The following is a 13,817-nucleotide window of genomic DNA, read 5'->3' as shown; positions in this document are numbered from 1 at the left end:
AAGTAACATGACAAATAGACCAAGGCAAAAGCAAGCTGAAGACAGCAGTGAAAACGCGGACCAGGGAAGGGCAAGCGCACTCACTGTAGCAGTGCCTTGGTCTTCCTGGTGGGGTCTTCCGGCTTGAAGTTTTTATAGGCTTCCACTTCATGTTCTATGGAGAGCAACTGTCCCTGTAGTTTGTTCCTGAAGTTTGGCAGGGTATCTCGAATGTGGTTCGTGAGTTGCTAAATAAAACAAAACAAAATCATAACAAAGCACATAACAGACTGAAGATTAACTCATGAGACAAAAATCGGCCTTCACTGTTTTCCCTATCATTCAAAACTTTAGAAACCATACATACATTTGAGACTGACTGTGTAGATAGATAATGAGAAGAAGCCCCAACTCTCCCCTCCACCGCCCTAAGGTGATGCTCAAAATTCCTTCAACTAGAGTCACTCTCTTGGGCTATCTCTTCACGTCTGGGAATACTCTGTTAAACTGCAGCTAATGTTACTAATGAGGCTGCCTAATAACACCTTAGCATGAACCGACTTATCAGATCACCTACCTCGTAGAAAGGAAGCTTAAGTGAGAGTACGGTAGAAATGAAGGAACTGGAGGGTTACCGGCGCTGCCTGATGTTCTCAGGACCAAATGGCTTAATGTTGGTGAAGCTCAGAGGTACCTGTCAGCTATTAATTTCCTCTCCATTCTGCTCAGGCAGGTGCTCCCTCTTGCCTCCACCTCTGGGCCCCAGGCCAACCATGGTTGGTCACTGCCTTATGCCTTCAACAAGTTGCATATAAAAAGCTCCATGAAACTAGCAAGGGAAAGCGCTCTCCCCTGTTGATACCTCTACCTAACCATCTGCTTGACATTTCCACTGAGATCATCTGCTGAGCTACTCAAGCTCAGCACAGTGAAACATTCTCTAAGAGACTGTCTAAGAGTACATGATTAAATAAGAACAAAGGTGGATATAAACCCAGATTCCATAGCTCTCTCCCTTAAGTTCTATTCCAATGCAATTAACGAAAAGTCTGAATTAAAAAGAAAAAAGATAATCTTGAATAGTTTAATAATAAACTCAGAATCAAGAGAGAGAGAGAGTATAAACTCCCTAGAAATGCAGGAAAAAGAATAATAAATTAAAAGTAAAGGGAATAATTATACCCAGACTGAAGAAACTATTTTAAATCATTTTTATATTTATCTGAGGTTACCTGAATATATCTATTCAATAAATATATAGTTATTTCATTGCCAATAGTTTACCCTTGCCCACAGTTATGACTTCCTATGTTATTCCCCTGGCATGTACTGCTACTACGGCTCTGAAGCAGAAAACGAAAGAATGGCCGGGACTGCGCTCCCAGTAGCAATGTCACAAGAGATAAACCCTCCCATCTAAGAGTAACAGTGACTGTGAGAAACCAGTAGCCCCCTGACTGCTATGTGAGGGGTAAATAACAAAAATACTTGGTTTTCATCTTTTGCTTCTCAGATACCTCAATAGCAAAGCGATACTGGACCGCTCTTGGCTTTCTGAAACACTTCTTTCCTTGGCTTTGGTGACCTCAGCTCTTCTAATTTTTCCACTAACCTTTCTGGATGTACCTTCTCCATCCCATTTGCCAAGTCATCCTACCCCACCAGACCTGTAAATATTAACATCAATAGGTCCTAAGCCTCTTGTTTGTTCACTCTCTGTTCTCTCCTGAGACAATCTTATTCCATCCATGGCTTCAATAAATATCCAAACACCTGTGGCTACCAATGTGTTATCTACAGACCAGACTTCTCACCTTTGCTGTAGGCATATGGATTAGACCACTTGATTGACTTCTCCTCTTGGATTGTCAGTGACACCTCAACCTCAGCATCTCTGAAATCAAGCACCCAATCTCCCCTTCCGAGTTCTCCATCTTGGTGACTTCATAACAATCTGGGAACTTAGATGTTATCCTTAACTTCACCTCTCCATCACCCACCAGAGCTAAACTACCACCAAGTTCTCAATTTTCCTAAACATTTCTCAAATTTGCTTTTTTCCATCTCCACTGGCCCTAACCAAGCAAGCAACCATCATTTCTCACTTGGACTCCTAACTGGTCTTCTCATGTCTACTCTTGATCTTCCTATCTGTAACCACCATAATCTTCTTTAACCCACAGATATGATTGTGTTATTCCCCTACTCATATCCCTTAAATGACTGACTCCCCACTGCTCTTAGGATAAGAGCCAAAATCCTTAACTTGGCCTGCAAACATTACATGATCCAGCCACTGCTTAAATCTCCAAATTCATCTCTTATAACTCACTACCTCATTTTTTGCCATCCACCCATAATGACATTCCTTTCAATTCCTCAAAAATGTCATGTCCTTTTCCAGTTTTTGCCATAGAATCTGTCCCCAGGGTCAGAGGTGTTAGTGCACACTGAATCAGCAACAAAATTATCCTAGTTGTAAACATAGTGTGAAGATCCTTGAAGCAACAGAGAGTGCTTATCCAGAAATGAGAGATCTTCAGTACAAAATTCATTCAATTTTCAGTCAACCAGAAGTCAATTATGTCATAATTTAGGGGTCATTTATAATAACCAAATAGTCAATCATATCCTTTCCACTTTTCCAGTATTCACAAGCTAATTTACTTCCAACTTTATCTTTCTAATCATCTTAGTAATTTTTCTCTAAGATTTTTTCAGTTTATTTGTTTTTTTCATAGGCCAACATAAGCATGACAACAGTAATCTAAAAAGAGTTTCACCAGTGCTAAACATATTTGCAGAATATTATGGTTCTTGAATGACAAACCAGTGTTGTTTCTCATAAAACATATTTATCTTTTTTAAATGGCACAACCATAGCACTGCTTCATGGCGTTCAAACACTCAGCTACTCTTAATTAAAAAGTACAAATTCCAGGTAGGCGGGACCAAGATGGCAGAGTGAGTGGTCTTCTTTGTCTCTCCCCCATCGAATCTACAACTAATTGGACATTCACCAATTAACAAAGGATATCCAGATAGCATCTCAAGACGCCTAAGAGACTCGTGCTACTATACATCGGAAACCAGACGGACTTCCCCCCGGGAGGAGGTGGAAATAGGTGAAAACTCTCCGACCCCTGACCCCCGACCCCCGGACAGCCTAGTTCCTGCAGGAGGCTCTCTTCCAGTGGACTCCCTGATAGCATCACCACACACCAAGGGTGGGAGTGTGCACTCACCAGCGGAGCGACAGTGGAAACAGGTGACAACAGCCCTACCCAAGCCCCCTGTGATTACACCTAAGCCCAGGGGGAATCCCCAGGGTCCTGCACCCACCAGCAGGGAAGGCCTCTGCTCGCCATTAGCAGGGAGGCCCTGCCCAGAAACCAGAATAAAAGAAAGCTCCCAGGGAGTGGATTCCCCGGCATGGCACCAGACCACCTGCTGCTGCTGGGCTCATAGTCTCCAGCGCACGGGTCGGTGCAGGGGGCACCCGGACTTCCTGTGGACGTGCTTGGGGACACTGTTGGAGCTCCAGCGCCCGGCTCTGTGGCCCGGGGGGAGGCTCCAGGGTTCCGCACCCCCCCCGGCAGGGAAAGCCTCTGCACGCCATTAGCAGGGAGGCGCTGCCCAGAAACCAAAACAGAGTGAAGCTCCCGGCAAGTGGATTCCCTGGCACAGCACCAGACCGCCAGCTGTGACTGGGCCCACAGTCTCCAGCCCTGCATGGGTCAGTGTAGGGGGTGCCCGGACTTCCCATGGACATGCTTGGGGACTGGGTGGAGCTCCAACACCTGGCTCTGTGGCCTGGGGGGATGCTCCAGGGTCCCGCACCTCCCCAGCAGGGAGGGCCTCGGCTCGCCATTGGCAGGGAGGCCCCGCCCAGCATTCAGAACACCAGGAAGCTCCCTAGAGCAGAACTCCCCACAAGGCAGCAGCTTACCAGCCAACGCCAGGCCCACAGACTCTGGTCGTGTCCCAGACAAGGCAAGGGGCTCCCAGAGATCCCATGAGAGTGGAGGAGGGCAGAGTGGAGCTCTGGTGAAACAGCTACATAGCCCAGGGGGAAACTCCAGGTTCCTACAGCAGCCTCAGCGAAAGCCTCTGCACAGCACTAGTGGAGAGGTCCTGACTGGCAATCGCAAGGCGGGAAGGCCCTGGGGCAAAAGTAGCACAGCTACATGAGCTAACAACAGACTGCAGAAGATACCCATAGCTCTGCTGGGACCTATAGTGGAGAAGTGTGATCTTGTGAGCTCTGTTAGGGACAAAGCAGTGATTATAGGTGATCCTGCTCCTGGCTGCTAGGAAAGCCCACAACACCACTGCAGACCACAAGGAGGGCGCGCGTCTAAGTGGGCTGCAACAGTAGGCACCAGCAGCCTCAGGGCGCCCTTGCAATTGCCCCCACAACCAATGAGGGACCCCACAGGACCACTGTGACTACGAGGAGGGGGTCCAGATCCAGTCAGTAACAGCTGACAGGGTTCCGGGTTGTGCAGTCTAAACAGCTGCCCCCCCACACACCAGTCGCAACAAGTGGAAGCAGCGACTAAACTCTATCTCTATGTGGAGGCACAAATCCATGCCATCAAGCAGTATGAAAAAATATATTAAATCTACAGAACAGAAGGAAAATGATAAGCACCCAGAAAACAATCCCAAAGACAATGAAATCTATAACCTAAATGATGATGATTTCAAAACTGCCATTATTAAAAAAACTCAAGGAGTTAAAAGAGAATTCAGATAGACAACTCAATGAGTTCAGGAGCTATGTCACAAAAGAGCTTGACACTATAAAGAAGAACCAATTAGAAATACTGGAGATGAAGAACACAATGGAGGAGATTAAGAAAAATCTGGACTCTCTGAACAGTAGGGTCAATAATATGGAGGACAGAATTAGCAATTTGGAGGATAGGAATATAGAAATGCTGCAGACAGAGGAGGAGAGAGAACTGAGACTAAAAAGAAATGAAGAAACTCTCCGAGAATTATCTGACTCAATTAGGAGATGCAACATAAGGATTATAGGTATACCAGAGGCAGAAGAGAAGGAGAAGGGGCAGAAGGCCTGTTCAAAGAAATAATAGCTGAGAACTTTCCAAACTTGGGAAGAGAGATGGAACTTCATGTGACAGAAGCCAATAGATCTCCAAACTTTATTAATGCAAGAAGACCAACCCCAAGGCATATAGTAGTGAAACTAGCAAAAGTCAACGACAAAGAGAAATACTAAGGGCAGCCAGGCAGAAGAAAATAACTTACAAAGGAAACCCCATAAGGCTATCAGCAGATTTCTCAGGAGACACCTTACAGGCTAGAAGAGATTGGAATGAAATATTCAAAACTCTGAAGGACAAAAACCTGCAGCCAAGAATACTCTACCCAGCGAAAATATCCTTCAAATACGATGGAGAAATAAAAACTTTCCCAGATAAACAAAAGTTAAGGGAGTTCATTGCCACAAAACCTCTTCTTCAAGAAATGCTCAGGAAGAACCTCATTCCTGAAAAATCAAAAAAAGGAAAGGGGTTACAAAATCCAAAACAAAGGAGATAAGCAGAAGGACAATAACACAAAGTAACAGCTCTCCATCAGGACAAAATGCAAAAGAACCAGAAAACAAGTGATAAAATGGCAACAGTAGGCCCCCACATTTCAATAATCACTCTAAACGTGAATTGATTGAACTCTCCAATCAAAAGGCACAGAGTGGCAGGATGGATCAAAGAATAAGATCCAACAATATGCTGCCCCCAGGAGACACACCTCAGCCCCAAAGACAAACACAGACTCAAAGTGAAGGGATGGAAGACAATACTCCAAGCTAATAATGAACAAAAGAAAGCAGGTGTTGTCATACTTATATCAGACAAAGTAGACTTCAAAACAAAACAGATAAAGAAAGACAAAGAGGGGCAGTATATAATGATAAAAGGGACTCTCCACCAAGATGACATAACACTTATAAATATATAGGCACCTAACACAGGAGCACCAAAATTCGTAAAGAAACTATTAACAAAACTAAAAGGAGACATCAACAGCAATACAATAATAGTAGGGGACCTCAACACCCCATTAACACCAATGGACAGATCATCCAGACAGAAAATCAACAAGGAAATTATAGAATTAAATGAAAAATTAGATCAGATGGACCTAATAGATATATATAGGAGACTTCATCCAAAAACAGCAGGTTACACATTCTTCTCAAGCGCCCATGGAACATTCTCAAGGATAGACCATATCTTGGGAAACAAAGCAAGCATCAATAAGTTCAAGAGGGCTGAAATAATATCAAGCATCTTTTCTGATCATAATGCTATGAAACTAGAAATCAACTACAAGAATAAAGCTGGGAAAGAGCCAAAAATGTGGAGACTAAACAACATGCTACTGAACAAACAATGGATTATTGAAGAAATTAAAGAAGAAATCAAATATTATCTGGAGACAAATGAAAATGAAAACACACCATACCAAATTATTTGGGACGCAGCAAAGGCAGTCCTAAGAGGGAAATTCATTGCAATACAGGCTCACCTCAATAAGCAAGAAAAATCTTACATAAACAACCTCAAACAACACCTAACGGAATTAAAAAAAGAAGAACAAACAAAGCCCAAAGTCAGTAGAAGGAGGGAAATAATAAAAATTAGAGCAGAAATAAATGATTTTGAAACAAAAAAGACAATAGAAAGGATCAATGAAACAAAGAGTTGGTTCTTCGAAAAAATTAACAAAATCGAGAAAGCCTTAGCCAGACTCACTAAAAAAAAAAAGAGAGAAGTCTCAAATAAATAAAATTAGAAACGAGAGAGGAGAAATCACAACAGATACTGAAGAAATACAAAGGATCATAAGAGAATACTATGAAAAACTATATGCCAACAAATTGAACAACCTAGAAGAAATGGATAAATTCCTAGACTCATACAACCTACCCAAACTGAATCAGGAAGAAATAGAGAATCTGAATAGACCAATCACAAGCAAAGAAATAGAAACAGTAATCAAAAACCTCCCCAAAAATAAGAGTCCAGGACCAGACGGCTTCTCTGGAGTATTCTACCAAACATTCAAAGAAGATTTAATACCTATCCTTCTCAAACTATTCCAGAAAATAGAGGAAGATAGAGTACTCCCTAATACATTCTATGAAGCCAACATCACCCTGATCCCCAAACGTGACAAGGACAACACAAAGAAGGAAAACTACAGGCCAATATCACTGATGAACATAGATGCAAAAATCCTGAACAAAATTTTGGCAAACCAAATACAGCAATACATCAAAAAGATTATACACCATGATCAAGTGGGATTTATACCAGGGACACAGGGATGGTTCAACATCCGCAAGTCAATCAACGTGATTCACTACATTAACAAAATGAGAAACAAAAACCACATGATCATCTCAACAGATGCAGAGAAAGCATTTGACAAGATCCAACATCCATTTATGATAAAAACCCTCAATAAAATAGGTATAGAAGGAAAGTACCTCAACACAATAAAGGCCATATATGACAAACCCACAGCCAACATCATACTCAACGGACAAAAACTGAAACCCATCCCTCTCAGAACAGGAACAAGACAAGGGTGCCCACTTTCACCACTCTTATTCAATATAGTACTGGAGGTTTTGGCCAGAGCAATTCAGCAGGAAAAAGAAATAAAAGGAATCCAAATAGGCAACGAAGAATTAAAACTCTCACTGTTTGCAGATGACATGATCTTATATATAGAAAACCCCAAAGAATCCATACAAAAACTATTAGAAACAATCAACAACTACAGCAAAGTAGCAGGGTATAAAATCAACATACATAAATCAGTAGCATTTCTAAATGCTAACAATAAACTAACAGAAAAAGATCTCGAGAACTCAATCCCATTCACAATCGCGACAAAAAGAATAAAATACCTTGGGATAAATTTAACCAAGGAAGTGAAAGATCTAAACAACAAAAACTACAAGACCTTCTTGAAAGAAATCGACGACGACATAAAGAGATGGAAAGACATTCCATGCACATGGATTGGAAGAATAAACATAGTTAAAATGTCCATACTACCTAAAGCAATCTACAGATTCAACGTTATCCCAATCAGAATTCCAATGTCATTCTTTACAGAAATTGAAAAAGAATCCTAAAATTCATATGGGGCAACAAAAGACCCCGAATTGCTAAAGCAGTCCTGAGAAAGAAGAACAAAGCTGGAGGCATCACAATCCCTGACTTCAAAACATACTACAAAGCTACAGTAATCAAAACAGCATGGTACTGGTACAAAAACAGATGCACAGATCAATGGAACAGAATTGAAAGCCCAGAAATAAAACCACACATCTATGGACAGCTAATCTTTGACAAAGGAGCTGAGGGCCTACAATGGAGGAAAGAAAGTCTCTTCAACAAATGGTGCTGGGAAAACTGGACAGCCACATGTAAAAGAATGAAAATCAACCATTCTTTTTCACCATTTACTAAAATAAACTCAAAATGGATCAAAGACCTAAAGATTAGGCCTGAAACAATAAGTCTTCTAGAAGAGAATATCAGCAGTACACTCTTTGACATCAGCTTCAAAAGAATCTTTTCGGACACCATAACCCCTCACATGAGGGAAACAATAGAAAGAATAAACAAATGGGACTTCATCAGACTAAAGAGCTTCTTCAAGGTGAGGGAAAACAGGATTAAAACAAAAAAACAGCCCACTAATTGGGAAAAAATATTTACAAGTTATTTATCCGACAAAGGGTTAATCTCCATAATATACAAAGAACTCACACAACTCAACAATAAAAAATCAAACCACCCAATTACAAAATGGGCAGGGGACATGAACAGACATTTCTCCAAAGAAGATATACGGATGGCCAATAGACACATGAAAAGATGCTCATCGTCACTACACTAAGATATCACCTTACACCTGTTAGAATGGCAAAAATATCCAAAACCAAGAGTGACAAATGTTGGAGAGGCTGTGGAGAAAAAGGAACCCTCATACACTGCTGGTGGGAATGCAAACTGGTGCAGCCACTATGGAAAACAGTATGGAGATTCCTCAAAAAGTTAAGAACAGAAATACCTTATGACCCAGCCATCCCACTACTGGGTATCTATCCTAAGAACCTGAAATGAGCAATTCCAAAAGTTCCATGCACCCCCTATGTTCATCGCAGCATTATTCACAATAGCCAAGTCATGGAACCAACCTAAGTGCCCAGCAACTGATGACTGGATAAAGAAGATATGGTATATATATATACAATGGAATACTACTCAGCCATAAAAAAGAACAAAGTCGTCCCATTCACAACAACATGGATAGACCTTGAGGGTATTATGTTGAGTGAAATAAGCCAGACAGAGAAAGACGAACTCTGTATGACTCCACTCATAGGTGGTAGTTAACATATGGACAAAGAGAACTGATCAGTGGTTACCAGTGGAAAGGGAGGTGGGGAGAGGGCACTAGGGGTGAAGTGGTGTACCTACAACATGACCAATAATGATGTACAACTGTAATTTCACAAGGTTGTTAACTATCATGACCTTAATAAAAAAAAAAAAGGTACAAATTCCACATTACGCTATGCGGCTTAAAACAGAAGTATACCACTGCTTTTTATTTTCTAACTTCTTCAATCATTTTGTCTAAACAGTTCAGGTACACTGCCACCAGTAGCCTACTATTGTGTTAGTCTCTACTGACACCTGACACCTTCTAGGCACGAACAATCAGAACATCATCAATAACTACTTGATTGACTGACTGACTAAGTTCATAGATAAAAGTAAAGCATACCTTATGAGACTAGATGTGAGAAAAACTGCTCAGCATTTGAGTCAATGTAATCAAAACTCAGGAAGGGGGCCCTGCCCTCGATGACAACAATACTTAACTCCACCAGGGGAAGGAAAATATGCAACCAAGTAAGTGCGCTGAGGTTTTATGGAAGAAGTATGTGCGTGCATGGAGTAGTGGGAGGCAGACAGCCCAGTTCCATCTGTTGTGGAGCAAGGGGTTATCTGCAGAAGCTTCTTAGACGAAGAGGGATCAATGACTGCATACGAGGATTTATTTTCAAGACTTTAAATTGAGGAACAAATCAAACAAAACCACAAAGAAATTTTAACAGAAAATCTAACCTAACCATTGCAGATTGATATTTCAAAGACAGATCCCAAGAGATCAACTTTTCAGAGATATACAAGTTTAACTTAAGATAACTACATATCATGAATATATGTATGCTAAAATGTCTACTCCTGTTCACTGTTCCTAAATAAGTATGCATTTCTGCTTTGTGCACTGCTCCTTCAATAATATTAAGGTGAATTCTATCACGGAAAATAGTAACAGTGTGGATCAAAGTATTCATATTAATTTTTTAAATTCCTATCATTTAAGCTGAATGTCTTATTTTATTAAAAAGTGAATACAAAAACAAGAATTATGAATTCCAATAGTCACTTACACATTTCATAATTGTTATTTTCCTTGAAAAAACATTTTTACCTGATTAAGGACCTTCTGCAGGTGTGGGGTCCCCATCCGATCAGCAATATGTCTGTAAGCCGGGTGCGAGAGAAAAAATTTCCTTTCTGCCAACATGGCAGCTTTAATGTCCTTCTTTCCATCTATGTCCTTCTGGCTTCTGTTTACAACCCCCACGTAACCTGAAACAAAACACACACCTATGGAGTTTGGGACACTTTTTCTCACTTATTCTGGGGAGATTTCAAGGCTCCCAAAGAGGCTGAATAAGAAAGGCAAAATTATTTTAAGGCCTGAGGAATGAGTCCCTTTCTAGAACTCAACTTGAGACATCAGTATTTAACAAAGACTGGCTGATTTGGCTAAGGATAATTTTTTAGCATGAACACAATAATGTCTTTTGCCTTTAAAGCTCTGTGCGTTTTAACAGAGTATGTCTCTTAGCAGTTTGGTCATATAGCAGACAAGTAAATAAGTCAGACTTACTACAGTATATATTTATGCAGTCTAGGATGAATATTTATACCCTCCCTTCAAACCCTTTCCTTTTCCCGTTTTCTTATTCCTGTTATTTTAAGGAATGGTTCTCCCTCTGGATCATTTTTAATACATCATTTGGGAACACTGTTCCATTCTATAAAAGTATAACTAATCATAAATCCATTCCTCACAACTGTGGAGATATTAAAACCAAGCCTCTCATTGGTTACCCAACTGTTTCTCCGCCACATCATCAAAGGAAGTCTGCTACAGGATACAATACATTACCCCTGCGAAGAGGCAGCAGCTTGTTCTCTAGAACATCCCTGGCATCTGTTCCTTCATCCATAAGATCCAGTTTGGTAATGACTCCAATGGTTCTTAGACCTGTATCACAAACAAACCCAACATCACACAATTTGCAGAAGACCAACATATTTTAGAGATATGTGTGTCTCCTGCTAACTGTAAAGCACTCATGTTCTGGTCCTTTTCCCATTCCTCTCTGTGGTACTTTGTTTTCTAAGCCACTGCTACCCCAGTCTGGTGAATTTCAAGAGGATGAGGCAGAGAGTTGCAAAATCGCCCATCCATAAGATAACTTTTGATTCAACAGAGAAAAAACAAATAGCTGTATCACCAAAATATTGTTAAATTTATGAGTTTATTTTTGTACCATGCATGCATGGAAATTATACGTTGAAATTTTCCTCCCAGGTACTGCACACAATATGGATGTTTTCGATTTTTTATGTATTACATTATTAAAAACAAACAAATGAATATGCTATACATGGACCAATGATGAGAGTGTGTCATAAACCAAGCTTATTATTGATCCAGCTGAGTGCCTGAAGTCAAAAAAATTTAAAAAAAGAAAATTAGTGATAGGATAGTGTCATTACCAAAAATAAACTTGCACGTCTAGCAGCATTCACTGATTTTTAGAGAAGGAAATACAACTTAATGGAAAGAAGACCTAATTAGGAATTCTGAGGCTGAGATTCTAGTCTCAAGACAAGTCACTTAACTCTTTGGGTCTCAGTTTTCCTCATCTGTGAAATAAAGAGTTAGAAATTGTGATCTCCAAGGTTCCTTTCAGTAGTAAAATAATGTAAAAACCTAGACATTTTATGTAGCATATAAGATACAACGTATTTGTCCTGTGCTTCCATCATTGGATAAAATCAACAAGATTTGTCTAGTGATTCATATTTTTAAGTGCATTTCTTTGGACTTCCAATTAAACATGGTTATCTGAGCACAAGCCTTTATCTTTTACATAAAACCACGCTAAAATAATAATGGCTAACATTTATAAAGCCAGCTATGGTTTTAAACATTTACATGTCTTAAATTATTTAATTCTAAAAAGTACTCCAACGACTATTTTTGTAAGATGAGGAAACTAAGGCAGAGAGATTAAATAACTTTCCCAAGGTCATACGCGAGGTCAGTTGAGGCAGTCTGGTTCCAGGGTTCACCAGTTCGGATCCCGGGTGTGGACATGGCACCACATGGCATTCCATGGTGTGGTAGGCATCCCACATATAAAGTAGAGGAAGATGGGCACGGATGTTAGCTCAGGGCCAGGCTTCCTCAGAAAAAGAGGAGGATTGGCAGTAGATAGATGGGGCTAATCTTCCTCAAAAAAAAAAAAAGAAAGTCATAGGGTTCATAATGCCTAATACTTTCAAAGGTATGAAGAGATTTAGACATCTGCAGGAGAGGCTGGGAATGCATTCGCATTAGATAAACAGAAGACCAGGCAAATGAACAAAAACACAAGAGTCAACTTCAAAGAAGACAGCATCATGCCAGAGAGAAACTATTATCATAATTTACCACATGGCTCAGCTGTGAGTAATATTTTCAGAGTCACAAACATTCATTTAGCAAAATACGATGGTATAATTATATTAGTAGAATGGGGGGTAAGTGTATATATGCACATGTAAGTATATGTGAGTATGCGAGAGGGACTATAAGCCAGCTAAATCCTTCTCCTCCACAGTAGGAAGTCAAAAGAGAATATCTAAAAATAAAAAATCAAGAAATAGCAGTATAAACAGATTACATAGAATTATGGAGGCAAATACCAAAAGAAAGCTAAAAGGGTTGAAAGTGGGAGCCTCTGGAAATCAGTAATCAAGAGTCACTGGGAGTGGGCAAAAGACTGATAGGTTTTATTAAAAGTCTTTGGGACTGATTTTTTTCTTAAAGCTATGTACCTTTACAACATTAATAAAAATAAATGTTGAATTTTAAAACTATCTTCTTTTACTACTCTCTTATTTCTGAAAAGGCAGAGGAGTCTGTGCTCAGTGGTGTACCAGAAATGGCAAAGGAAATAAGTTTCTTTTTCACATTTATCGGCAGCTTAAAATAATCAACGAACTCCTGCTGGCTGACGAGATCTATACTGAGAGATCTCAAAAAGCCTTTGCCAGAAGAGATGCAAAGACAGCATGTTTCAAAAGCACTCCACTGGGAATGTAAAGACTTAGATAAAAATAATAACAGAGACCATTTATGGAGTCTGATTAAGTGCCAGTCTCATCCAGGACTCAAACAACAATTCTATGACATAGGTATTATTATTTTCTCAATTACACGGATGAGGGAAGTGTAACTTGGAGAGGAAAAATAAGCTTGCCTAAAGGCTCCCAGCCTGCAGGGTGTGGAATCCAGGCAAGCTAATTCCATATTTAATCGCTATACTTTTCTGCCTCCCAATTCTTAGCTAGATTCCACAGGTGCTTAGCTGTTATTTGGCAAGTTAGTTACATCATCTGGACCTATTTATATAACTAAAAGTT

The 13,817-nt window shown here is 40.2% G+C and overlaps 1 protein-coding gene across 32 annotated transcripts in view; it reads right to left on the bottom strand.

Moving 5' to 3' along the window:
* DNM3 (dynamin 3) overlaps positions 1–13,817 on the bottom strand; it is a 565,868-nt gene that overhangs the window by 337,207 nt on the left and 214,844 nt on the right. For all 32 annotated transcript variants that reach the window (XR_011532051.1, XR_011532053.1, XR_011532052.1 and 29 more), the window contains exons 5-7: positions 11,287–11,385; positions 10,540–10,700; positions 85–227 (exon numbers count right to left, since the gene is read on the bottom strand). Coding sequence is in view for 27 of the 32 variants with exons in the window: in XM_070591081.1 (XP_070447182.1) it covers positions 85–227; positions 10,540–10,700; positions 11,287–11,385 (403 nt within the window). In the remaining 5 variants the exon portion in view is untranslated. The remainder of the gene's footprint in view (positions 1–84; positions 228–10,539; positions 10,701–11,286; positions 11,386–13,817) is intronic.

The sequence above is a fragment of the Equus przewalskii genome, chromosome 23 (genome assembly GCF_037783145.1).
Source record: "Equus przewalskii isolate Varuska chromosome 23, EquPr2, whole genome shotgun sequence".
NCBI lineage: Eukaryota > Metazoa > Chordata > Mammalia > Perissodactyla > Equidae > Equus > Equus przewalskii.
This window is presented reverse-complemented; position numbering and strand designations above follow the sequence as displayed.